Consider the following 24,021-nt stretch of genomic DNA (forward strand, 5'->3'; position numbering starts at 1 on the left):
TCTTCACGGGAACGGCTCATGCTTGTTCCAACGCGCGCTTGGCCGCCTCGAATAGATCCTTAACGTCTTTCTGGCCCTTGTCGGAAGCCTTTTCCATCTGGTCATGAGCTTTGCGCACATCGTCCGGCCTTGCCACCTTCTTCTTCTGCATATCTTGCAGACGCTTGTGCATCGCTCCGCGCGAGTCGCGGATTGCACTAGCGGCTTTCTCAAACGCCTGCTTGGCAGCCAGAACACTCTGATCCCGCGACTCCTTCGTGGGCGGGGGGATGGCGAGGTTGAGCTGGAGGGCATTGTGCGGGTCGGGCTGCGGTGTTAGGGAAAGGGTTGACGAGACAATTGCCGATGTGACAGGTTTGATGTGCTATCAAAGGAGGCCAGTTAGTCAACGGCGGACAAATTGAATCGAAACGAAAAAAGAACTATGCTCACATCCTCATCGGCCGCCAGGACGGTGACCGTCCGCCCACCCTTGGGCACGACCTGGGCCAGGTCCCCTAGCCTGACGGAGTCCTTCCGTTCTTTACTCAGATGAACCCTCAGTCCCTCCAGGGTCGCAGTGTTGAACCGGCCTCCGGCACGAAGCTTAGAGAGATCATCTCTCAGGCGCGCGGCTGCGGCCGCGATGCCGGTGTGCAATTGCGAGAGATCGAATGGGTCCTCGGAGGGCGAATCCTTGCCAGTAGATTCCGGCTCAGGAGGAGCGCTTCTCTTGGGCTTGTCCTTTTTCTTGTAGAGGGCCGGCGAGTGGGTGAAGCTACGGCTGTGTCGGGGCAGAGTCGGCTGGTGCGGGAGGTATTCTGGGACAATAATTGGCCGAGCGCGAATTGCTGCACGGGGGCAGAGCGCGCGGAAGGACTGGGCCGCGACGCGGTGCATGGTGGATGGGGCAGTTGTTGTTTTGGGGAAGGGTGTGAACTGAACAGAGAAGACAGAGCGTCGCCGCGCGCCGATCCATACCTGTCACTTATATAATACAATTACGAGGAGGCATTCATTCATCACGAAGTCATTAAATTGCGAAATAAAAGGCGTCATCTACAGGAAATCCATACTTTTTAAAACTGCGCCCAAGGTGTCCGGCTTCGTTAAAACACACAATGAACTGGGGAAATCAAAAGGCCGGAAGTCTATAAATCATCCCATTTACCGGGTGGCCATGGCCTTGGTGATCAGGCGCTTGAGGGCCAGCTCCTTCTTCTTCAGGTCTTCGGGGGTGGAATCCTCGACCTCCAGTTGGGCCATGGCATCGCTGAGAGCAGACTCAATCTTCTCCTTGTTGCCACGCTTGATCTTCAGGGACATGGTCGGGTCGGAGACGATCTCCTCGACACGCGAGATGTACGACTCGAGCTGTTGACGGGACTCGAACTTCTTGGTGAAGGCCTCGTCGCTGGTCTTGAACTTGGCGGCGTCCTCAACCATCTGATCAATCTCGGTGCTGGACAGCTTGCCAACAGCGTTGGAGATGGTGATGTTGGCGCTGCGGCCGGAGGACTTCTCGGTGGCGGTAACCTTCAGGATACCGTTGACGTCGACCTCGAAAACACACTCCAGAGCGGCCTCGCCAGCCCGCATCGGGGGGATGGGAGCCAGGGTGAACTCACCCAGGGAGGTGTTATCGGCACAGTTAGTGCGCTCACCCTGGTAGACGGGGAACTGCACGGTGGTTTGGTTGTCAACCACGGTGGTGAAAGTGCGCTTCTTGATGGTGGGGACGGTCTGGCCACGGGTAACGACGGGGGCGAAGATGTTGCCCTCCATGGCAACACCCAGAGAGAGGGGAACAACATCCAGAAGCAGCAGGTCCTGAGTCTCAGCGGAAGTAGCCTTGCCCGAGAGAATGCCGGCCTGGACGGCAGCACCGTAGGCAACGGCCTCGTCGGGGTTGATGCTCTATAGATATAAATTAACACGGGGTTTACTCGAAATTGCTTTTTTGAGTCTTACCTTCTCAAGCTTCTTGCCATCGAAGAAGTCGCTCAGGAGCTTCTGGATACGGGGGATACGGGTAGAACCACCAACAAGGACGATTTCGTCAACCTTGCTCTTCTCCAGGCCAGAATCCTTCAGAACCTGCTGGACCGGCTCCAGGGTGCCGCTGAAACTCTTGGCGTTCAGGTCCTCGAAACGGGCACGGGTGACCGACGAGTTGAAGTCCTCACCGTCGAACAGGGAATCGATCTCCACAGTGGTCTGGGTAGCGTTGGACAGGGTACGCTTGGCACGCTCGCAAGCGGTGCGCAGACGACGGAGGGCACGGGCATCACCGGACAGATCCTTGCCGGTCTTGCGCTGGAACTCCTTCTTGAAGAACTCGAGCAGGTTGGTGTCGAAGTCCTGACCACCCAGGTGGGTGTCACCAGCAGTGGCCTTGACAGTGAAGACGCCACCCTGGATGTTCAGCAGAGACACATCGAAGGTACCGCCGCCCAGATCGTAGATCAGGACATTGCGCTCCTTCTCGGACTTACCGGAGCCGAGACCGTAGGCAATGGCAGCGGCGGTCGGCTCGTTGATGATACGGAGAACGTTGAGACCGGCGATGGCACCGGCATCCTTGGTAGCCTGACGCTGGTTGTCGTTGAAGTAGGCGGGCACGGTGACAACAGCCTTCTCGACCTTCTTGCCGAGCTTGATCTCGGCAACCTCCTTCATCTGTTCGACCGGGTTAGACCAGTATTCGGCAATGCGAATCAAGATATCAGCTTACCTTCATGAGGACCATGGAAGAGATCTCCTGGGGAGTGAAGGTCTTGTCCTCACCGAGGTACTCAACCTGGACGGCAGGGCTGCCACCCTGGTCGACAACCTTGAAGGGCCAGGACTCGACATCCTTCTTCACGATGGGGTCATCAAACCGCCGACCGATCAGACGCCTTTGCCACACTAGTCAGAACCATATATTACGGCAGTGCGATGAGGTTGTCACGACTCACTTGATGTCGAAGATGGTGTTCGCCGGGTTCATGGCGGCCTGGTTCTTGGCGGCCTCACCGATCAAACGCTCCTTGTCGGTGAACGAGACGAAGGAGGGGGTAGTGTAGCTACCCTGGTCGTTGGCAACTGCACGAGGCCATGGGTCAGCGGGCGGAGTTCATTTGTTCTTTTTCTTTTTTTAATTGGCACCATACTGATCTCGACATTGGTGCCCTCGTAGTTGGCAACACACGAGTAGGTAGTACCTGAATGAACCGAGTCAGTAAATAATAATATCGAACACACACAATTGAACCGAAACACGAACCCAGGTCGATGCCGACCGCGCCGTCGTAAACTTCGTCAGACATTCTCAAGGATGAAGAAAAATAGGGGGAAATAATCAGAGAGGGAAGGGATGGGAGAGGAGGGAAGAGAAAAAGAGAGGGGCAGTCCAAGCGAAATTTTTTTTTATGAAGAGAGTCGCCCACACTCCCTCTGATTGGACCATGAAAAATTTTCGGCAGGCGGAGATCACGTGAGTGGGTCGGAAGGCGGTGAACGGGTGATTCTATAGTTCTCTAGTACTACTTCCAGTAGCAGAACTACCTACTTCTACTTCAGCTTCGTCCATTTGCCACTCGAGGGCTGGCCGGTCGCCTCCTCATGCCATTCCTGCTCTTCCAGGAGCTCCCATTCCGCACTCGCCATCTCCCCAAGTAGAGTCGCCTTCAACTTGTCCACGATCTTCGTCGGGGTCGGCAGTTTCCAGGTCCGCATAAAGTCAGTTCCCTCCGAAGCCCCGAGGAAGGAATGTGCTGTGCCGTGAGAATAGTGTCCCAGCATGGGAAACGATTTGGTCCGCTGGATCGTCGTCTTGGGTGAATCTTTGACGCCCGTCCCCTGGGCCTGAGGCTCCCGACCTGCAAAGGCTCTCATGAGAGTTGACGCCGGCGTAGGCGGGGCGACCAGGAGCTGCCACATGTTCTTCCCAATGTCACACACGTCTTCCCATGACTCCGAGGCTAGGTTGATGCCTTGAGTCCGACAAAGCCATGCGACGTTCCAGGCGAGCAGCGTGGCCCCTTCGATAAAGAGAGCATATGTTCCCGGGTCCTCCTTAACGAGCTTGGTGAGCGGTTTTTCAATTGTCAGAGGCCTGGGCCGTGGCAAGTGGGTGCGTGGCTCGGTGGTTTTCGATGCCGTCGGACTGGATGAGGAGGATCGAGGAGCTTTGTCCGGGGTCTCGCGCGTGCGATATGACCCAGCCGGTGCGTAGATGGTAGCTGTCGGGTAGTTTCGATGTGGGAGAGTTACTTCGGCGGGGAGTCGTAATGACAAGTAATGTGAGACAAGGACAAGCAGGTGGGCGATACTGGAGAGGGACGTCGAGATTTGGGCTGGCGTAGCACCTGTATACCTCTTGTTAATACCCGCCCCCAAAGAATATTATCGTAAACGGAGAACTTGCCATTCATGTCTCTCAAGTCTTTGATCACGATTCCACCGATTGCATAGGTTTCTGGAACTTGTCCTTTCCTCGAGACTTTCTGCCGTAGACCGTACAGATTCGCTGCTTCCCGACAGAGGAAGATGCGAGCCTCTGCTGTCTTGCTGTGCAAGGAGTGCCACAGGTGCTCCGTCCTCTTCGTTGTGTTCTGGACGCCTGTCAGAATCCCCGCTTCTCGCTCCGAAAGCTGATACTTGGCGGATTCCGCATCAGAATGTCTGCGTGATAGACGTGTCTTGCACCCGGAGATGTGGGCCTGTTTGTCCTTGATCTCTGATTTCAAGTCATTGATCTGACGTGAAAGACCCTCTCTTCTGGACGACGACTCGGCTTGCCGAGTCGTGATCGCTTGAATGGTCCAGCGTCGCGACGAGTCAGGAATGGACTCAACGGATCTCCGTTGGTGATTTCCATCAGACACTACGGTTTCGATCTGCTGCCCCAGAACTTCTCGCTCCAGGAGAACGTGGGTGCTGTCGATGCGAAGCTGATAGAGCTGATTGCGGGCACATGTTGGACAGTAAAAGGACAGACGAGCATGAGGAGTGCGGGAACATGTGTGGCAACTCATCGCAGAGTGTGGGTGTTCGATGTCGGTCGCATTTCCATGCTGGCCGAGGGAAGAACCATAGGGGTGGTCATCGGGAGAGTGTCATGTCCGATGAACAAGTCGCATGGTCAAGTGCGAGTGGATCACCTGACATGAGTAGTTAGTTACCTAATCCAAACATCGATTGGTTTCAACCCTTCAACTTCACCATGGACAAGGAAGAGCAGCTGGCCCACGGCTTAGAAGCTTGCGACTGGGATCAGCTGCAACACCGATATACCGATGCGATGGATGAGCATGGCCGAATGGAAGAGAACCTGCGTGCCGAAGCGGCAACGCTGCTCGAGGTTCGTCAATCAACCCCACACAGAGCTTCATCCTCCTGACCGATCTCTAGGTATTCACGGCGTGGTCTCAGACTACAGTGCTGCAAGATGAAAACAGAGCTTTTAAAAGGTTTGTATACCTCTTTTTCTTTTCTTTTTCGGAGACGAATCTGACCTCCGCTAGGTTCAAGACTCAAATGCAGCATGTACAGCACTCGGAAGTCAACGTGGAGCACAAACAGCAACACTGTAAATGGACCCTACTTATTCTTTCTGATCTCAAATGCTGACCTGGAAACCAAGACATGGAGGTTGTGAAAGCTTTTGAAAGTGCACTGAAGTTGCTCAACGAGCAGCTCAAGGGATGAATACCTGCTGGATCGATCGTGGAGGCTCCCTTACCTGGGTTCAGGATTACGAAGTTATGAAATGAGAACAATGTATTTTTAGTATTAATATCACTTATTGATCCCATAATCAAGAGATAACTGTCAGTGGAGGACCTATATAACCACAGGTGGGGATCTACTTTGAGAGAGAAATGATTTCAACTGGTAGAAAATGAAATTTTTCAACGGGAAGTGGAGAAAACCCGTGGAGTTGCACACTGAACTAAACGAGATTGGTTGTTCATTAAAATAGCCATCAAATTCAGCTCGCCCGGCCACTGATATCTTGCCAAGTAGCATTGAAGCGTCTTCCAGTGCTGGCCAACAGTCCTTCCTCTTCTGCCTCTTCGGCGTCTTCATCGAGCTGTCTCTCGTCCAGCTTCGGTGAGCGAACCAGTGAAGTGACAAAGACAATTAGATACAGCCCTACCGTGGCCATGTTAGATGTTGGAAGGGCAAAAGAAGGGAGCAAGAACTTACCTAAGAAGAAAAATTGACCCCAGAAGAATACAACCCCGAAGAAAGGGAAATTCAAAGTAACGCGATTGAGGAATGTGCTGACAACACTCGGTGTGCACACTCGCTGCGCGGCAGAGTTATTTGCTGCCAGCTCCGAGCACGGCTTGATAAGTTCTCTAGCATCCGAGCAATCGGGTTGTTCCAGAGAGGAACGAGGAGTGCGATCACAGAATGTCTGTGGACCGAATGTTGCGTACTGGGGCGCAAGCACCATGGAGATGGAGTAATTCAGTGCCAATATGATCAGCATTACCAGGGCAGTCGCCAAAAGGAGGGCCTGGGGAGAGGTATGGCCTTTTCGAATTTGAAATATTCGAATCCACAAGAAGCGAATTCCCACGGCAGCAATTCCAACAACGGAGCTACAAAATAGTAGCAGAACGAGAATGGTGAAAATGACATAGTCGATGGGGAATACCTTGGCCGATTGAACAAGGGCCCAGTTGACTGGGTTAAAAATATTGACGTGACCGAGAATATATCCACATCGGTGCTTGCAGACGGAATTTTTGGCCTTGTCGATTGCCGTCAGAAGCATCGAGACCCATGTGATGAGTGCAATCAAAAGTAGGAGAATGCCAAACAGGAGCTTGAAGGGGCGGAAAATTGCCCCAATCTTGTACCATGCCTTCATCAACCAGCTGCGACCCTCGCCCTGGGCCTCTTCGACCAGACGCTGCCGCCGAATGAGAGTTCGCTCTTCCCGTATCAAAGTATCGAGCTCCCGGCGGTCTTTAGATGATAGCTGGTCCGGATTTCCCCCACAACGGCCTTCAAGTTGTCGCTGCCGCTCACGGTTTGTCTCGAGCTGCACTTCCGTGTTGGCTTGTAGGCTTGGACTGGAGATAGATGGCGCAGTCTTGATCAAACTGATAGGGAAAAGAGCCAGACCCGAAGAAGTATACAGGACGTAGAGACAGAGCCCAATGGTCATCAAAAGCCCGAGCGCAAAAGTCAGCGCACGCTCGCCGTCTGAAATTCTGTTAGATTGCGGGCCGCCGCAGAGCCTCGAGGATTAAAACTCACGATTTTCCGTCAGTAACTTCTTGAAATAATCCAAGTCCATGCCGTTTTTATTCTTGGATGACACGGGCACGAAGAATCCGACAATGAAAAGGATGATTACGATGGCAACGAAGGATATGGTGTACTTGAAGGCACCCCAAAGGCGCTGCCCGATCGTTTGCTCTCCCGTTTCGTTGGAAACCTCGTCATATTCCTCATACCAGAAATAGGTAAAGGGAATGACCAGGAGGCAAAGGAGGGCATCCAGCGAATAGAGGATATAGTAGACGATGGTCAGGGAATAAGTGATCTTGTCGACCTCATCCTGGGTGGCCCAGTCCTTGCGCCGGCCCAGTTTGGAAGATGTGGTCGATGAAACAAGAGCGACATCCACGGGCAACAACAGCGCCGTCGCAAGAAGACATGTAATGGCGACAATGCATGTCAGAGTTACCGATGGCGAGCGGTCTCGAGGGGTCTGGTAGATATAGATAAATACCGAGGCCACCGCAAGCAGAAGAACGATCACCACTGCATACACCACCCCGATCAGGGACGTCTGGAGCAGCGCCATCCTTGAGTAGATGCCGTCAGCCGCGAGCTATGTAGCTCATATAGACGGACCGATGCTATTCGCAGCCGCAGGAGTGGGTTGACTGCAGAAGGATGGTTGTGATCCAATACAGGTTCTTGGATTCCAGGCTGTCGTCATTTGTTACTTCGAGATGCCGCTAGCCCATAGCTGGAATAGCGTGTCCCGTGACGATAAAGGGATCACCTGATGTTATCAATCAACTCCGTCGCGTTTCTGCTTGTCCTTGTTGGGTTCCCCAATCCAAGTGCAAATCAACGAGGACTTGAGGCAGTGCAAAAATTCTGAAGCCGATTTGCGCATTGACGCGGCTGGGTTCTCCAGATGCAGTGCTATACGGAGCTGTTACCCCCAACCGGGGTCACCCATGCCTTGGCTCTTCCTTTTCTCTCGGCAACAGCCAGGAATCTGATTGTCGTTAGAACCTCTCTTTTACAAATATTCACTCTGGTCAATGTGCCTCCTCAGCCGACACCCGAAAGTCTCGACAATGCCAGCCAAGAGACAACGACAAAATTAGTCCTTGAGAAGGAGTATCCTCTCCCAGCAACGGTCACAGATTTGAGCAGGGTCAAGATCTTGAACTCCAAAAGTGGTGGTGAAGCTATTCTGCTTGCAGCCAGAAACGCCAAACTCAGCTTGATCGAGTGGGACCCCGAGCGCCAGGGCATCTCTACCATCTCCATCCACTACTATGAACGTGATGACTTGACCCGCAGCCCCTGGGTCCCCGACCTGAGCAAGTGTGGCAGTATCCTCAGCGTGGATCCGAGCAGTAGGTGTGCGGTATACAATTTTGGGATTCGCAACATTGCCATTCTGCCTTTCCACCAGTCCGGAGATGACCTGGTGATGGACGATTATGACTCGGAGCTCGATGGCGAACGCCCTGGCCCCAAGGATGAAGCGGAAGCCGACAAAAGCAAAGACGCAACAGCACACCAGACTCCTTACGCTTCGTCCTTTGTTCTGCCATTGGCGGCTTTGGATCCGTCTTTACTGCATCCCATAAGTCTTGCATTTCTATACGAATATAGGGAGCCGACCTTCGGCATATTGTACTCACAAGTTGCAACCTCCAATGCCCTTATCCACGAGAGAAAAGATGTGATGTTCTACACTGTTTTCACGCTAGATCTGGAGCAGCGGGCGTCGACAACTCTACTTTCGGTGTCAAGATTGCCGAGCGACTTGTTCAAGGTAGTTGCCCTCCCGCCCCCCGTGGGTGGTGCTCTGCTCATTGGTTCGAATGAGATTGTGCATGTGGACCAAGGCGGCAAGACCAACGCAGTGGGTGTCAATGAGTTTTCCAGACAGGTCTCATCCTTCTCGATGACAGACCAGTCAAATCTGGCCTATCGACTGGAGGGCTGTGTGGTCGAGCGCCTCGGCGGCGATAGTGGTGACCTGCTGCTGGCACTTTCGTCGGGAGAGATGGCGCTGATCAAGTTCAAGCTCGATGGACGCTCAGTGTCCGGTCTCACCGTTCACGCTTTACCTGCACATTACAATTTTTTGAAGTCAGCTGCATCATGCTCAACTTGCATCGGTGATGGTAACGTCTTCATCGGTAGCGAGGACGCAGATTCCGTACTTTTGAAGTGGATCTCTGCAAGAAAGCTTCGGCCCGAGTCAAAGCAAACGGCCGACGGCCTTGATGATTCTGCAGAAGATGACCAAATGGAAGACGACGTGTACGAAGATGATCTGTATTCTACGGCCCCTGAGCTGACGCAACTCGACCAACGTACATCGTTCGCGAACTCAACCCCTGACTTCTATCATTTCCGATTGCAGGACCGGCTTTTCAGCATCGGCCCTTTGAGAGACATCACTTTAGGCAAAGCTTTACCAACCGCAAAGAGCATGAATTCAGCACCCATTGACGGTGTCTCTGCCGAGTTGGAATTGGTGGCAGCCCATGGTTCGGACAAAGGGAGCGGTCTTGTGGTTATGAAGCGAGAGATTGATCCTTCTACAGCCATGTCTATGCAAATTGATGGTGCTGATGGTGTCTGGTCGGCCACTGTGACCAATGTCAAAGGGGCTTTGTCCAATCCCAATCAAGTGGAAAGCAGTGCCTCCCGTCAATATGTGATTATCACACGGCCCACAGATACAGAAAGGGAATCGTCTGAAGTTTATGTGGTAGAAGGGCAAGAACTGAAGCCTTTCGCAGCTCCCGATTTCAATCCGAATGAAGATCAAACTGTCGATATCGGACCGTTGGCAGATGGTACCCGTATGATTCAAGTCTTGCAGAATGAGGTTAGAAGTTACGACATGGGTAAGTTTCCTACCCCAAGTCCGGGTGAAAATGGGAAGGCTAACAGACTACGTAGATTTGGGTTTGTCACAAATATATCCCGTGTGGGATGATGAAGAAACTAGCGAGGAGCGCGTGGCTGTGAGCGCAAGCTTCGCTGATCCCTATCTTGTGATCGTTCGGGACGATGCAAGTCTGTTACTCTTGCAAGTGGATGATAGCGGTGACCTTGATGAGATGTCACTTCCCAATGAGATCACTTCATTAACGTGGCGCTCTGCCTGTCTGTATCGTGACAAAGCTAGAGCCTTCGCGGTCACCGAGCCGACCTCCCATAACGATACCCTGATGTTTTCAATGGACGTTGAATATAAGCTCTCGGTAGGCTGGCCAGCTATGACCATCTAATTGAAGTTTCTAACCAGGCTTTGCAGATATATCGACTGTCTGATTTGAAGCTGGTATCGGTTGTCGAAGGCATTGATTGTCTGCAACCAGTACTTTCAGCCGAACCACCCAGACGGTCCAATACGCGGGAAACTCTAACTGAAGCGATTGTTGCCAATCTTGGTGATCAGTCTTGCTCCTTCCCTTACTTGATCGTATGGCCGTCCACATGTCGTTCCATACCCCGCCTCAGATGCTGACTGATTTCTTTAGCTGCGGACTGATGGCGACGATATTTTTGTTTACAAGCCAGTGTTAATATCGTCTGATCTTGACGACGGGGGTTTGCAGAGTCTGCGATTTCATCGGGAAGCCAACCATACCCTGCCGAGGACGCCTTCACAAGCGACTTCTGATCAACAAGATGAGAATCAACAGCGATTTAGGCCTCTCCGAATCTTGCCTGACGTGTCGGGACTAAGCGCCGTTTTCATGCCGGGAGAATCGGCGGGATTCATCATTAGAACGCCGGCGAGCTCACCACACATTGTGCGCCTCCGAGGTGGATTTGCCCGATGGCTGAGTAGCTTTGATTCGTCGGCCGTGGGCTGTGAGAAAGGTTTCATCTATGTGGATTCCAAGGTAAATTATATTCCCATTGATTTGGATCTTTCAGACTAATGGCCACTGCTAGGAATGCGTCCGCACCTGCCAATTACCCTCAGAAACCCAGTTCGACTATTCGTGGACGTTGCGCAAGGTTCCCCTGGAAGAACAGGTTGATTTCTTGGCCTATTCGTCATCCTCTGAAACCTATGTTCTCGCAACAAGTCAGCAGGTTGATTGGAAACTACCAGATGATGATGAGCTGCACCCTGAATGGCGCAATGAATGTGTGTTCTCTTAATATGCGGTTGAAGGGGTATTATCGTGTGCTAATGCAAGTCTCCAGCGATGTCATTTACCCCTAAAGTCACCCAGAGCTCCGTCCAGGTCGTCAGTCCTAAAACGTGGGCAGTGATCGATTGGTAAAGTCTTCTTTGATTTCGATAATCGTGATATTTCTCTAATCCTCGCTGTCCTTAGCTATCCTTTGGATCCCGCTGAGCATGTAACTGCCGTTAAAAACGTCAGTTTGGAGCTTTCGGAGTCTGGCAATGAGCGCAGAGATATGATCGTCGTCGGCACTGCCATTGCCAAGGGGGAAGATATACCAGCCCGTGGTTGTATCTATGTTTTTAACGTGGCCAATGTGGTCCCGGATCCTGAAAAGCCCGAGTCAGGCCGCAAACTCAAGTTGATCGGAAAAGAGCCCGTGAAGGGCGCGGTGACGGCGCTGTCGGGCATCGGCGGCCAAGGCTTCGTGATCGTAGCTCAAGGCCAAAAGTGTTTGGTTCGTGGGCTGAAGGAGGATGGCAGTCTACTTCCGGTGGCATTCATGGACATGCAATGCTATGTCAACGTCGCGAAGGAACTAAAGGGCACAGGGATGTGCATCCTGGGAGACGCGGTAAAGGGGCTTTGGTTCGTCGGATACTCGGTAAGCTTGTTCCCCCTGCCCTGGTTCGATCACTCCTAACAAAGGATCTAACACCCTGCTTAGGAGGAGCCCTACAAGATGACGCTCTTCGGCAAGGACCCCGATTACTTAGAGGTGGTGGCCGCGGATTTCCTTCCCGACGGAAACAAGCTTTACATTCTGGTCGCCGATACCGACTGCAACCTACACGTTCTACAGTACGATCCAGAAGGTATGTGATAGACCACTAAAGGATTCTGGCTCGGCTTTTGGCATTAGCTCACTAATTCTTTTCCCTTTCAGATCCAAAGTCTTCCAATGGCGATCGACTGCTCAGCCGAAGTAAATTCTACACGGGCAACTTTGCATCCACTATGACCCTGCTACCGCGCACTGCCGTCTCATCCGAGCTCATCGCCCCCCACGAGGACGAAATGGACTTGGACGAGAGCCTGTCCAACCACCAAGTGCTCGTCACGGCACAGAATGGATCCCTGGCGCTGGTGACCACTGTCGCAGAAGAGTCGTACCGCCGACTGTCAGCCCTGCAGTCACAACTTACCAACACGTTAGAGCATCCTGGTGGATTGAACCCACGCGCATTCCGTGCCGTGGAGAGCGATGGCACTGCGGGACGAGGGATGGTCGATGGCAACCTGCTCCGCCAGTGGTTGGACCTGAGCCGGCAACGCCAGGCCGAGATCGCTGGCCGGGTTGGTGCGACGGAGTGGGAAATTCGAGCCGATTTGGAAAGCATTGGTGGGAATGGACTTGGCTATCTGTGATCCCTTCACTGAAGGGGTGTATAAAAACAATCAGGTCATCGATCTATTTCACCCAATTCCGGAATTTCAAATTCGATCCTAGTTAGATCCTCCCTTGTTTCTCTTTCTACAAATTTAATTGAACTAGACACGACTGGACAGATCAACGATTTTGTCGTATTGCCAAAGAGATGCTGCGGATTGGTCACCGCCCGACGAGATAATCGGCATCACGATCACTGAAAGTAAATAGTGGCGTGACATCATAACACGATGGGATATAACAGGAAAAGACAGGAAAACACCAAAGCGAGTCCGTAAATCCAAGGCTCCCTCCCAGGGCCTATAAGCCAAATCCCAGCGGCCCAAGTCCCAAAATAAAACACAAAAAAAAAAAAAAAGACACACACAAAACTCCATTACACGCCCATTTTCACCAGGTGCCCAGGAAAAAAAGAAACAAGAGAGACCCTCCCAGAACCCAAGTATGCCGTACCCATATCCATATCCATAACAATTCCAAATAATAAGAAAAAAAGCATATTCAGCGTGGCCGCATTGAATAAATCATGTTTTTGTTTTCAAGGGAGAAAAAGAATGGGACGAGTGGTCTAGCAGAGCGAGTGAATAAACCAGACGAGGAGCAGAACCTCGATGTGCAAAATGCAGATGCAACCTAAGAGATAAAATGAAACGCCGCCACTGTCCTTTGGTGCGCCGGGCTGACCATCAATGATCATGAATCAGAAGACATCTTCTGCGGCGAAGTACCGCTTATTCCGCCCACGAGTGGCGGCGAATTTCACCTCGGGCATGTTGGTGTGGTGGACGACATGCGGCCGGTAGACGGCATCAACGGGTGCCTGCCAGTCATCCAGTCCGAGAGGAAAGTACTCGTACAGCAGATCCGTGCTCTCGTTCGGGAAGGGCAGCGAAGATGCAAACTGGTGCGGCAGATTGGCCGTCTCCAGTAAAGGCAAGGACGACACGGTGCTGCGTGCCGGGCCATGGGAATGAGACATCTTGCGCATCTTGGCCGGCGGAATGGATGGATCGAGGTTAATGGCCCGCTGAGGAGGCATCTGTTGAGGGGAAATCTGCTGGGGAGAGATCTGCTGAGGAGAAATTTGTTGAGGAGAGATCTGCTGCGGGGGTATCTCGCTAGTATTGTAAGGAGTCACCATCGCGGAGTCTAATTGAAGATTGGAATCCCCGCCCTCTTCCTCATCCAGCAGGGACAAGTTGATCGGTGCTGCAGCACCAACGGACACAGTGCTCACACGGCGTTGGTGCTCAGCTGCCTGAGAAAGTTGTTCTGGACTGGACTGAGGAAAGTAGGACTGATGTGCCTGAGGGATGACATTGCTCGATGCGGACTGCGGGATCGACGTCCAGTCTGGCGTCATTTGCGGCTGCTGAAGGATGCTAGGTGGGGGAACGGACGTTGTCTCTGGGGAGCTGCTCTGCACTGCACCCGATGAGGCCTTGGCCTTGGCAGGGGTGATACTGGCGCGGCGTGGGACGGACTCGTTAGTTGGTGTGCGGTTGAGGGTCGGCGCGTTGTTTGCTTGGTTCTTGCGAGAGGCGGCAGCACTACCGCTCAATGGCAGGTCCTTGCGGGACTGGAAGTTCCGTGGGCTGCGGCCACGCACGATGACCGGTCCCGACTGCACCTCCGAGATGGAGATCTTGGCGCCGGTCGACAAGGTAGCGACCACCTTGAGCCGAACCACGAAATGTTGTTGTAATTCCTTCCGACGTCCATTGTTGGCGGTGGCCACGCGGAACTGCAGACGCTTCCAGGCGATGGGGAAGGTCGCGTAGTCGGTATCCAGGTCTTGTCCGGCCATGATGTCCAGCGGGATTGGTGGCGGTTCCTTCTCCACCTTGGCACCCGTGCCGGGGTTGCTCTCCTCGACAGCTGTGCCGGAGTTGGCAGCGGCTGCCGACGGTGTTTTCCACGGCACAGAGATGATCTTAACCGGGTTCCCCTCGACAGATTCGGTGGCCGAGACGGTGAGCTCCTGGGCGAGAATTGGAATGCGGTCGCCTTGATCGGTCATGATATAGCGCATCCCTCGCGGCAGAGTGACCGATCCGGTGATTTGGAACAGATTGCGACGATAGCAGGTCAGTTCGGCGCCTTGCTGGGGTGGCGCGTGCTCGGAAGGCGAGGTTGTGTAAGGCGACTCGGCGAGGAAGAACATCCCGTGTAGCTGCGCCGACACGGATAATGACGTCCTCCGCATTGAGTAGTCGAGCAAGGTGAAGTGATAGACCGGCAGGGAAAAACTTAGCAGCTTGTTGTTGTGGTCGATGGAGGAATCTTGGGGCTGCTCTGGCGGCACGGGGTCAAAGGGAGCGACCATATCGGTGAAAGGGTCCTCATATCCGGACGGAAAGCGCTTGAGCGAGTGTTGGATGTTGTTTTGTTGAAAGGCGATATCATCGCTGCTACTCGCGATCGATCAGCCCTAGTGTTCTCGGACGGGCGATCTCCCCTCGTGGGTCCCGTTCCCCCGTGAGATCGGATGCATCACTTACCTGACAAAGGTCTCGGTATCGAAGTTGGACCGGTGGTCGGGCAGGTCCAAGCCAGGCATGGCATTCAGATAGTCGGTTCCCTGGAGATTTCCGAGGGACAGCGGACTGGCCAGGTACGGCGGCATAGCCATGGTGTCGAAGCCCTCCATGGCGAGGGTCGAGGGAGATGCGCGCACGAGGATAGGGGGGAGGGATAGGGCGCGTATGAAGAGGAAGAAAAGGAAGAAGGAGGGAAAAGAGGAGGGTAAGGAAGAGAGGATCGGAAGCAGCAAGTTGGGAGGGAAAGAGCGGGAGAGAAGAGAGAGGGAGAGAGACTGAGAGAGAGACGGAGCCGGAGACAGTCGACGATGGGAACGGATTCGGGGAAAAGTGGGACCGTTTTGCGGAGACGAACGCAGCGGGTTAGCCCGGTTTATCGAAACAGGGTGTAGAGTACGATGGATAAGGATAGGATAGGATAGGATAGGCTAGGCTAGGACAGCACAACAGAACAGGATAGGATGTAGCAGACAGGACGAGGGTTGCCTCCGTTCTAATAATCTTCACCTTTTTTGCCTCCCATGGCCGACCCTGAAGATCATAGTCTTGCACATCGTCAGATCCCTCCAAGGCTCTCCGGATCCAAAGTAAAATAAAACCACTAAATGATTCTGCAGGGCACGCTTTTCCTCTCTTACTCTTCTCAGCCCGATCTGCGACCGTTCGGGGCTGGACCACCACGGGGAGGGGAAGACGACACACAAGAGGATTACGCCCCCCCGTCCATGATCAACATTGGCCCGTCTGACATGCAGCACTGGCCCAGACGATGCCCATGCACCAATCACCGGGGCTGGTGTTGGTTTCGGCCTCTCGTGTTCTCCGGGAGGTTGCCCTACGCCGGCCTGATTGGGTCCAGCGCCGCCCAGGAACCAGCTTCTGGATTGTCGAGGCACACCACGAAGAAGTCGCCTCGTGGGGGCCAATCACGGCGGCGAAGTCCGTCTATCATCATCATTATCTACTGGTTGATTCTATCCCAAGTTGATACCTCCAAACCGAATGCCCAAAGGGAAAAAGAAACCCCCCCCCCCCAAAAGAAAACAGGTCACGACCGTCCTGTAATCTGCCGCTGGTGAAACCATCCCCGTCGCGGCTCGCCTCGTGTGGAACCGTGGAAGAATCACGCTCTTGCCCGATCAAGGCTGGGAAACAAAACCCATGTGAAAAGAGGAAAGCAAGAACGATAACATCCAACAGCCAGATAAAGCACGAAACAAGAGGTGAAGCTCTGGTGGGCGATCATCGAGCTCCCCCACCCATCCTTCATCTCCCGTGCATTTGCCCGATCCGTCCATTTTTAGGTCGCTCATCCGCACTCACCCCTCTAGCGATCCGGTGATGCCGAAGCCCTGTTCCTGCGCTGGAAGCTGCAGTCCTCCCGCCACCCAATCAATGGCCGGGTCCCAGATGTTGATGATCAGAGGGCCCTGTCCATCATGACATCGTTCCTCCCCGAGATTGTCTGGCCGCCTACCCTCCTGGAGATCATTGCGCGCTTCCCGACGTGAATTTGTGCCGGGGCAGCCACAGCGGCGCAAGGGTACACATCCGGCGGGGTCGTCTCGAGACTCTGCGCGCTGTTCCCAGAAGTGTACTAGGGATTGAAAGGCAAAGGCAAGAAAAGCACCCCGCCTAACAAGAATGGTGGGATACCGGTGATCACCGAGTCGATCGATCTAAGCGCGTTCAGGGAGGATCTGGTCCACACCCAGCGACCCAGCGACGCGGTCAAGACCTCTTGCTGTCGAGGTATGCGGCGAATGCAAAATGCGCGACAGGGACAACTGAGATAGAGTGGTACTGGAAGCATACCGCGCCCTGGTCCCTTGGTACGACCATTTCCCGAACGAGCAGATAGAAGAATGTGGGCCGGCACCAGCCCATAAACGGCACAGAATCCGCCCATTCCCAATCAATCATCCCGTTCGGACTATGTACTCTCTGCATCTGTGGCGGATATCAATTCCACATGGTCCTCGGATCTTTCTTTTGCCCCCGCGACGGGTGCATGCTTGATCGACGAAGGATGTGAGAGGATTCAACCGTCCATGGCTATGACATGCCAGGAAAGAATCCTTATCGGCATAGGTAGCGGCTCTTGTTTCTATTCTTTTCGTGTGATGTGCAGAACACGAAACAGGCGCACGCCCCCAATCCGGCCTAGGCGAACTCAGCGCGCTGTAAACTCCGGGCCTGATTTGGCCCCGATGTCCGAGGGCAATCCCTCGTTTTCGTTTCCCGGTATGTATGTGCCCTGGACAAGGTGCCCTGAACCGTGAGCCCTGCGAAACCCTAAAGCCCGACCCGGGGGTTTTTTTGGCCCGCCGACGGGCAAACGGGAGACACGATAGATAGAGGATCATTGCTGTCTGCAGACCCTGAGCCGTGTGCCCCTTCCACTACACGAACGCGCACCCCGTGCCGAAGTCCTCACTAAAAGCGGGAGGCAAAAAGTGGGTGCTTGACTTTCCAAACGGAGTCCGGCTAAGCCCCCAAGGCCCCTGGTCCCTCCGTTTGAGCCCAACGGACGTCCGGGCCATTGAGCATTCGCGGGGAGGATTGTGAAGTGGAGTTGAGACAGAAATAGTAGTTCACTAACGAGCTAGTCGTGACCAGCCAATTAATTCCCAACACCATCAACCCATGGACGGGAGTTCATCATACAAGTCTTCCCAAGGCTATTCTTCCCCCCCTGCGACGTGCAGCGGAGGGCGCACAGAAGCCCCAAAGAAGGACGCAGGGGAGAGTTTAGTTGTTCCAGACGATCTCCCGTGATGCTGCTCGTGCAAGCTGCGGTCACTCGCTCGCTGCAGGCATCCAGAAATCTCCAATTGATTCTATGGACAGTACGTTTCTGTGCGACCCGCATGCGGACTCGATGTGTGTGTGTTCCGAACCAACTCTCGCCCCGGCCAATAATCGTAGTATATGCAGGAGACTCCTCTCGGACATGAAAATAAAAAAATAAAAAGGGTCAACCAGTCCATCCTTCCGAAGAGAGAAAGAGAAAAAAAAAAAAAAAAAAAAAAAAAGATAACCCCTCCTCCAAGTAACACCAAAAGCGGGATGGATATCATAGACGTGGTGGAAGGCGAAAATCAATCAGCTAAAAATAGAAACGTGTAGAGACTATCACCAGCCCCCGCACTTCGGTCAGGTTGAATGCATGATCGTCCAAGTGGAGGCGTCGCAATTGACCTCTTCGAAGTTGTGTAGCATAGTAAATCCCATGGTGGATAGACAGTCGAGGTTGCCGTCGCCGTCGACCTGCAGGACAGCGGTCAGTAACTACCGGAAGGATCGAGCCCACTATCAAAACCGAAGGAAGCACCTACGCAATCCATGACTACCGCATTCGCTTTTAGCTTGCGGATCTGCTTGATAGCCAACAGAATCAACCCCTGCATGACGGTGGCGTATTCTCCCGCGTAGGGGGAGATGACCGGAGAGGAAATACCGCCGACAGATGTCTGCACTGCGCGCAGCGCTGGCATGTGTTCGGCCAACGCCGACCGCTCATTGTATATCACAACGCTTCCTAGGACCACGCCATCCAGCGGTCGCTTTGCGCGGATGATGCCGCAATTGGGTGCCCCGCCTAGAGCCATGCGGTAGATGTCGATGACTCCCTGACGTGCGGTTGTCTTGATGTGGTCGAGGATCGCCCGCGCAAAGTCCCAACCGTAGACGAGGTCGTAGGTTACCTCTGCGTTCTGCAGGCTGGTAGCCAGCCCATCTGGGGGAGTCCATGAAGCCAAGTTGTGCAGCACTACGCTGCAGACAGGACGCGACAGCGCTGTGTTCCAGCCTAGGTTGGCGAACCACTGCCGTAGTCGCTTGCGCTCCACGGGGTTCGCCGTCGGAATGCCCAGGTAAATTCCAGGAAGGCGCGATCCGAGCTGGAAGCGTTTCATGCCTTTGCGCTGTAGAAGAGTCCGAATGGCACGATTGTGCAGCGAGTGTCCGATGGACAGATTGCGCCGCGCAGGGTCGACAATCAGACAGGCAATGACACCGGTGCCGGTAGACCGAAAAAAGTAGGTCGCGCAGAATCCATACAGCGCCTGCGTACTGCTGTTGCGCACCACAAAGTGTGCTTCATCGATCTCTCCCTGGCGCAGCAGAAAGCTGTTGGAGGTCACGCCGAGCAGTTCAGAGCGTTGGCCAAGAGTACAATCGCCCCGAATTGTATCCAACAACGCATCCAAAGCATTGGCGTCCCGCTCCTCGTTCCAGCTCTCCACAAGCCAATGTTGCCGTGACTGATGGATCTTCTGGCTGCGACTAATCGATCCTGGTAATGCACCCGTTGGCGTCAAATCGCCGTATAGAACCTTGACCAGTGCCTGGAGTGCCGTCTCCGTGAAGTCGTATGTACAGAGATACGTCCCAATCGTTGGATCCATGGCGAAGTCATACGGCGAGCTGACCGCCACCACGATCATTGGCTTTTCAAGACGTTCCCCGGACGGAGAGTATTGGGACTGGCAGATCATCGAGACGTGCTTGGTGAACCCCTGCTGGTAGAGATTGCGGTTGGCATCTGCCGTGATCACGATAACCGCACTCGCCCGATTGATGAGGTCCTCGTGGATAGGACGCACGCCATTGGCTGTGTAAGAGGTGTGCAACACGCGTCCGCTCCTCTGTCGCGAAAGCGAGCGTCCGAGTTCCTTGAAGACACTTTCTCCACTCATCACCGAGGCGGTTCGATCCCAAGACACCGAGCCGTGTGGGAAGTGACTGTTTCCTGACACCGATTGTGACACTGCTGATGCCGGCAGCGGCTTCACCAACGGAGTCAAGAGCAAGAGTTCCTCGCCGGCATCGATAACATTTGACAGGGGAAGAAGGTTGTGCTTGTCCCGCAAGACTGAGATGGAGCTGTTGTATGCTCGCGTGGAGAGGCTGGTGTGGGATGGTTGCATCTGGGTGAGCGAGAGGAGTCCCGGAGGGTTCAATGCCTGGTCCCAGGAAGTGCAGCGAGCCTTCAGATTGAGCACACGGCGCAAAGACTGTTGAATCCGAGGTCGGCCAATAATCCCGTTCTCCACGCCCAGCTTCAACCCGTTGATAGCTTCTTGTTGTACGGGAAATGACCGACAGATGATGATAACATCGCATCCCGCATTCTTTGCCATCACCGTGCCACCACCAACACCAATATTGTGCGTCAGGGCCTCCATCTCAAGACACTCTGATACGACGACTCCTTGAAAACCGAGGTCTTTGCGAAGAAGATCGTCCACGACTTGATCGCTCAGACAGGCGTGCATGACATTCATGCCAGCCGATGACATGGACACCCCACCTACCATCATGGCATCCAGACCGTGGGTGATGGCATTGCGAAAAGGCACCAAGGCGCTCAGACTGAGTTGCTCCAGTGACTCCGTGATGATAGGGACGTCGGTATCCGAGCCGAGAAACTCCAGGTTGCCGTAAGAAGGGAAGTGCTTGCCACAGGTGACGAGCCCAGCTTCTTGATATCCTCTCATAACCTGCACGCCGTACTGTGAGGCTTCCTGGGGGTCATCACCGGCGGTTCGGACGCCCAACGGTTGATTGCGCACATTGGTCAACACGTCCAGCACCGGGCCGAGAATCCAATTGACCCCGACAGCCTTGAGCTCCTGCGCGGTTGCAACTGCCACTTCATGAGCCAGCGACTTGGACCCCGTCGCCGCAATGCCCATGGCGCTGGGAAATTGGCGTATATAAATTTCGTCATATAAACTGTTGACACCGCCATTCTCTTGATCCAGAGCGATCAGTAATGGGACCGGATGGCCAGCATCACGGGCGATCGTCTGCAGTTCCAGGACCAACCGGGTTGTCTCCTCAGCGGCTGTAGGGGGAATAGTCAGTGAGAACGGTCAGTCAATGGCAAGGATATCGAATCATAATACATTTGAGATTTTTGGCCGTGAGCAGCACGGAGCCGAGATGGTAGTCCTCAATGAGCGAGCGGATCTGTGGGGTGACCGTGGTGCCATCAAAGCCCATCATAAAGAGCTGGCCCATTTGTCTGGGGAATATGTGTTAGCTGGCGGTAAACACGCTGCCTTCCCCAAGGGGTAAAAAGCTAAATCATTTGCGCCCTGGGGTTCCACAGCCACACCACGCCCGTGGAGGCGGAAAATCTGGGGGAAAAGCCGGGGGCCACAGGGGGTGGAAGCATGGGGCACCGAGTGCACCAGGCCAAGTGACGGATGGCGATGAGGCTGATCGACATACCTATCCAGATCCTCCCAACCCGGGGGCAGCAGCATGTCCTCCATCGGGGCCATGGTGGCCCTAGGACGAGGAATGCCAGCCAGTGTACCCCCTCCAGGCCGAGAGCCGCGATCGGTGGGTGGAGGACGCAAACAGACAGAGGACCCCAAGCTCGGAGCGAAACGTGGGATGGGGGGTGCACCGTGTCCGACAGTTGGTTAGTTACGTGTCCAGGGGAGGAAGGGAAATTCAAGCGCAACGTTGCTCTCCCCTAGTTCGTTCATCCACAGCAAGTCGATAAGATAATCAGCGAGATCCGATAACTGACCTAGTTACAACATGAAATGCATCTGTCAGCAGTCAGGCACGTGATTGTCGGTCTGGCCCGTGGAGTAGGTAAATGCCACACACGGCACTTCCCCACCACACGTTACGTATTGTTCCGTACACACTGCACAAGTCCGGGAACCCTCAAAAGTCCCTTTCGTCACCGCCTGCTGGAAGGGGCATACCGCCCATCCATAGTAGTTTTTGAATGGTGCGGACGCGAATTGCCGGCAGGATATTAGCGCGATCCGTCGGGTGGTCACAGACTTTTGCGGCGCCACTTGTATCTAGAGCCTCCACAGATGCAACGTCGCAGTTTCGTTGAATGGATTCGCCCGAATGCAACCGGGATGGAACCATCGAGGAGCGCCAGCACTACGACCGTATAGACAGAGACGCTCTCGGTATGCTGTTAGTTTAGGTTGATCCAGGTGGTAACTCACTCTGGGTCCAACACTGCTACCACGTAACCTCCATGGCGCTCTGGGGTCCGGAGCCTTCTTAACTGGTTCATCCTTGGAACTCTTCCTCTCTCTTCCTCTCCGTCACTTCATCCTTTCTCTCTCCCAACGATTATTCACCTCGACATCTCCCTCTCAGCCCTGTTGATCCATTTGGCCTGTCCGAGCGCCCGGTGACGTAGCCACCATGTACGTGTCTCCACATCTGCCTCGGACTAAATCCTGACAGCTGCCAGGCGTGTCATTATCAGAGAAGACCCCCAGACGGCCTCGGAGTACATCGCCGAATACATCATCAGTATGTCTCCTCGGTCGTCCATGATGATCCCGACACTGACAGATCCCCAGGCCGCATCAAAACGTACAATCCGACCGAGAACCAGCCGTTCGTGCTGGGTCTGCCCACCGGCAGCAGCCCGGAGATCATCTACAAGATCCTGGTGCAGCGCCACCGCGCCGGCGAGATCTCCTTCAAGAATGTCGTGACGTTCAACATGGTATGTTCCTCCGGAAGGACCAATTGCAAACATATTTCTAATGCCCCACAGGATGAATACGTGGGCTTGCCGCGCGACCACCCGGAGTCCTACCACAGCTTCATGTACAAGCACTTCTTCTCACATGTCGACATCCCACCGCAGAACATCAACATCCTCGACGGCACGGCGCCCGATCCCACGGCCGAGTGCGCATCGTTCGAAGCGCGCATTGCCCGCGTGGGCGGCATTGAACTGTTCCTGGGCGGCGTCGGACCGGACGGACACATCGCATTCAACGAGCCCGGCTCGTCGCTGAACAGCCGCACGCGCGTCAAGACCCTGGCGTACGATACAATTCTGGCCAACTCGCGCTTCTTCGATAATGATATCAACAAAGTCCCCCGCATGGCGATGACGGTGGGTATCCAGACGATCATGGACTCGCGGGAGGTGGTGATCGTCGCGACGGGTGCGCACAAGGCGTTTGCCATCCAGAAGGGACTCGAGGAGGGAGTGAACCACATGTGGACGCTCTCGGCCCTACAACTGCACCAGCACCCACTGGTGGTCTGTGATCGCGATGCCACGCTGGAACTCAAGGTGAAGACCGTCCGGTATTTCGAGGGCATCGAGCAAGCCGGCACGGATGCGCGCACGCAGGGTCCCGCCCTCGTCTATCGTCCTCGCACCTACGTCCCCGCTCCGCTGCCGATTAAGAGGCCCTCGCCGCGCCAGCAGCCCACGCCTGACGGCACGCCGCAGAAGGTGCCCATGGACCTGCGCATCAACACGGAGCTCCAGCGCTCATTGGAGGAGGATGAGCTCACTCCTGACAGTATGTCCTCGCGCATGATCGACTCGGCCGTTGGTGGTCTTGACAGTACGCTGAAGAACGACCTAGTCCTTGACCGTATGGGCGCGCGGATGGCCGCCCACTGAAGAGGGATTCAAATTCATGGCAATTTTTTTTTCTGATTTCCTATATGCGTCTTGAAGACAAAGGGTTTTACGGGGTTCTGATCTTTCCTGTTTTTTAGTCAATATCGGCATGGTTTTTGATGATCTTATTTTTTTTTTTTTTTTTATGGCTACGGAGGTCGCGGAGTTTTTGTTATTACTCTTTTTTTTTCCCCATCTCATTTCACATCTGTAAAGAGAATAGATCGTGGTGGATATCACTCCAATCAATATCCCATATGACAATAT

The 24,021-nt window shown here is 54.0% G+C and overlaps 10 protein-coding genes across 10 annotated transcripts; 3 read left to right on the forward strand and 7 right to left on the reverse strand.

The window, feature by feature from the left end:
- Positions 1–16: 16 nt before the first annotated feature.
- Positions 17–879, reverse strand: N7474_002677 (ribosome-recycling factor; the record flags this gene model as incomplete). Its single annotated transcript, XM_057194092.1, has 2 exons — positions 17–364; positions 433–879. The coding sequence occupies 2 exons, from the start codon at positions 877–879 to the stop codon at positions 17–19; spliced, it is 795 nt and encodes a 264-aa protein (XP_057055447.1).
- Positions 880–1,146: 267 nt separating this feature from the next.
- hscA (putative Hsp70 chaperone (HscA)) lies at positions 1,147–3,290 on the reverse strand (the record flags this gene model as incomplete). The annotated part of the gene is made up of 6 exons (XM_057194093.1): positions 1,147–1,896; positions 1,951–2,658; positions 2,714–2,879; positions 2,940–3,066; positions 3,135–3,185; positions 3,248–3,290. 6 exons carry the CDS (start codon positions 3,288–3,290, stop codon positions 1,147–1,149), a joined length of 1,845 nt encoding a protein of 614 aa, XP_057055448.1.
- A 244-nt stretch (positions 3,291–3,534) lies between these two features.
- N7474_002679 (Atg14 domain-containing protein) lies at positions 3,535–5,000 on the reverse strand (the record flags this gene model as incomplete). The annotated part of the gene is made up of 2 exons (XM_057194094.1): positions 3,535–4,341; positions 4,380–5,000. The coding sequence occupies 2 exons, from the start codon at positions 4,998–5,000 to the stop codon at positions 3,535–3,537; spliced, it is 1,428 nt and encodes a 475-aa protein (XP_057055449.1).
- Positions 5,001–5,188: 188 nt separating this feature from the next.
- On the forward strand, positions 5,189–5,673 carry N7474_002680 (uncharacterized protein; the record flags this gene model as incomplete). Its single annotated transcript, XM_057194095.1, has 4 exons — positions 5,189–5,326; positions 5,377–5,435; positions 5,490–5,554; positions 5,609–5,673. The coding sequence occupies 4 exons, from the start codon at positions 5,189–5,191 to the stop codon at positions 5,671–5,673; spliced, it is 327 nt and encodes a 108-aa protein (XP_057055450.1).
- A 283-nt stretch (positions 5,674–5,956) lies between these two features.
- N7474_002681 (uncharacterized protein) lies at positions 5,957–7,792 on the reverse strand (the record flags this gene model as incomplete). Its single annotated transcript, XM_057194096.1, has 2 exons — positions 5,957–7,185; positions 7,240–7,792. 2 exons carry the CDS (start codon positions 7,790–7,792, stop codon positions 5,957–5,959), a joined length of 1,782 nt encoding a protein of 593 aa, XP_057055451.1.
- A 342-nt stretch (positions 7,793–8,134) lies between these two features.
- N7474_002682 (cleavage/polyadenylation factor CFT1) lies at positions 8,135–12,767 on the forward strand (the record flags this gene model as incomplete). Its single annotated transcript, XM_057194097.1, has 9 exons — positions 8,135–10,097; positions 10,153–10,457; positions 10,511–10,678; positions 10,737–11,105; positions 11,158–11,356; positions 11,416–11,491; positions 11,550–12,003; positions 12,067–12,214; positions 12,286–12,767. 9 exons carry the CDS (start codon positions 8,135–8,137, stop codon positions 12,765–12,767), a joined length of 4,164 nt encoding a protein of 1,387 aa, XP_057055452.1.
- Positions 12,768–13,489: 722 nt separating this feature from the next.
- N7474_002683 (NDT80/PhoG-like DNA-binding family protein) lies at positions 13,490–15,439 on the reverse strand (the record flags this gene model as incomplete). The annotated part of the gene is made up of 2 exons (XM_057194098.1): positions 13,490–15,197; positions 15,291–15,439. The coding sequence occupies 2 exons, from the start codon at positions 15,437–15,439 to the stop codon at positions 13,490–13,492; spliced, it is 1,857 nt and encodes a 618-aa protein (XP_057055453.1).
- A 1,209-nt stretch (positions 15,440–16,648) lies between these two features.
- Positions 16,649–17,279, reverse strand: N7474_002684 (uncharacterized protein; the record flags this gene model as incomplete). Its single annotated transcript, XM_057194099.1, has 2 exons — positions 16,649–17,008; positions 17,145–17,279. The coding sequence occupies 2 exons, from the start codon at positions 17,277–17,279 to the stop codon at positions 16,649–16,651; spliced, it is 495 nt and encodes a 164-aa protein (XP_057055454.1).
- A 1,206-nt stretch (positions 17,280–18,485) lies between these two features.
- On the reverse strand, positions 18,486–21,622 carry N7474_002685 (putative beta-N-acetylglucosaminidase; the record flags this gene model as incomplete). The annotated part of the gene is made up of 4 exons (XM_057194100.1): positions 18,486–18,599; positions 18,668–21,180; positions 21,242–21,360; positions 21,570–21,622. 4 exons carry the CDS (start codon positions 21,620–21,622, stop codon positions 18,486–18,488), a joined length of 2,799 nt encoding a protein of 932 aa, XP_057055455.1.
- Positions 21,623–22,523: 901 nt separating this feature from the next.
- N7474_002686 (uncharacterized protein) lies at positions 22,524–23,754 on the forward strand (the record flags this gene model as incomplete). Its single annotated transcript, XM_057194101.1, has 3 exons — positions 22,524–22,529; positions 22,636–22,833; positions 22,885–23,754. 3 exons carry the CDS (start codon positions 22,524–22,526, stop codon positions 23,752–23,754), a joined length of 1,074 nt encoding a protein of 357 aa, XP_057055456.1.
- Positions 23,755–24,021: the final 267 nt, after the last annotated feature.

The sequence above is a fragment of the Penicillium riverlandense genome, assembly GCF_028828495.1.
Source record: "Penicillium riverlandense strain IBT 135883 chromosome Unknown utg000002l_segment0_segment0, whole genome shotgun sequence".
In the NCBI taxonomy this organism is placed as follows: Eukaryota; Fungi; Ascomycota; class Eurotiomycetes; order Eurotiales; family Aspergillaceae; genus Penicillium; species Penicillium riverlandense.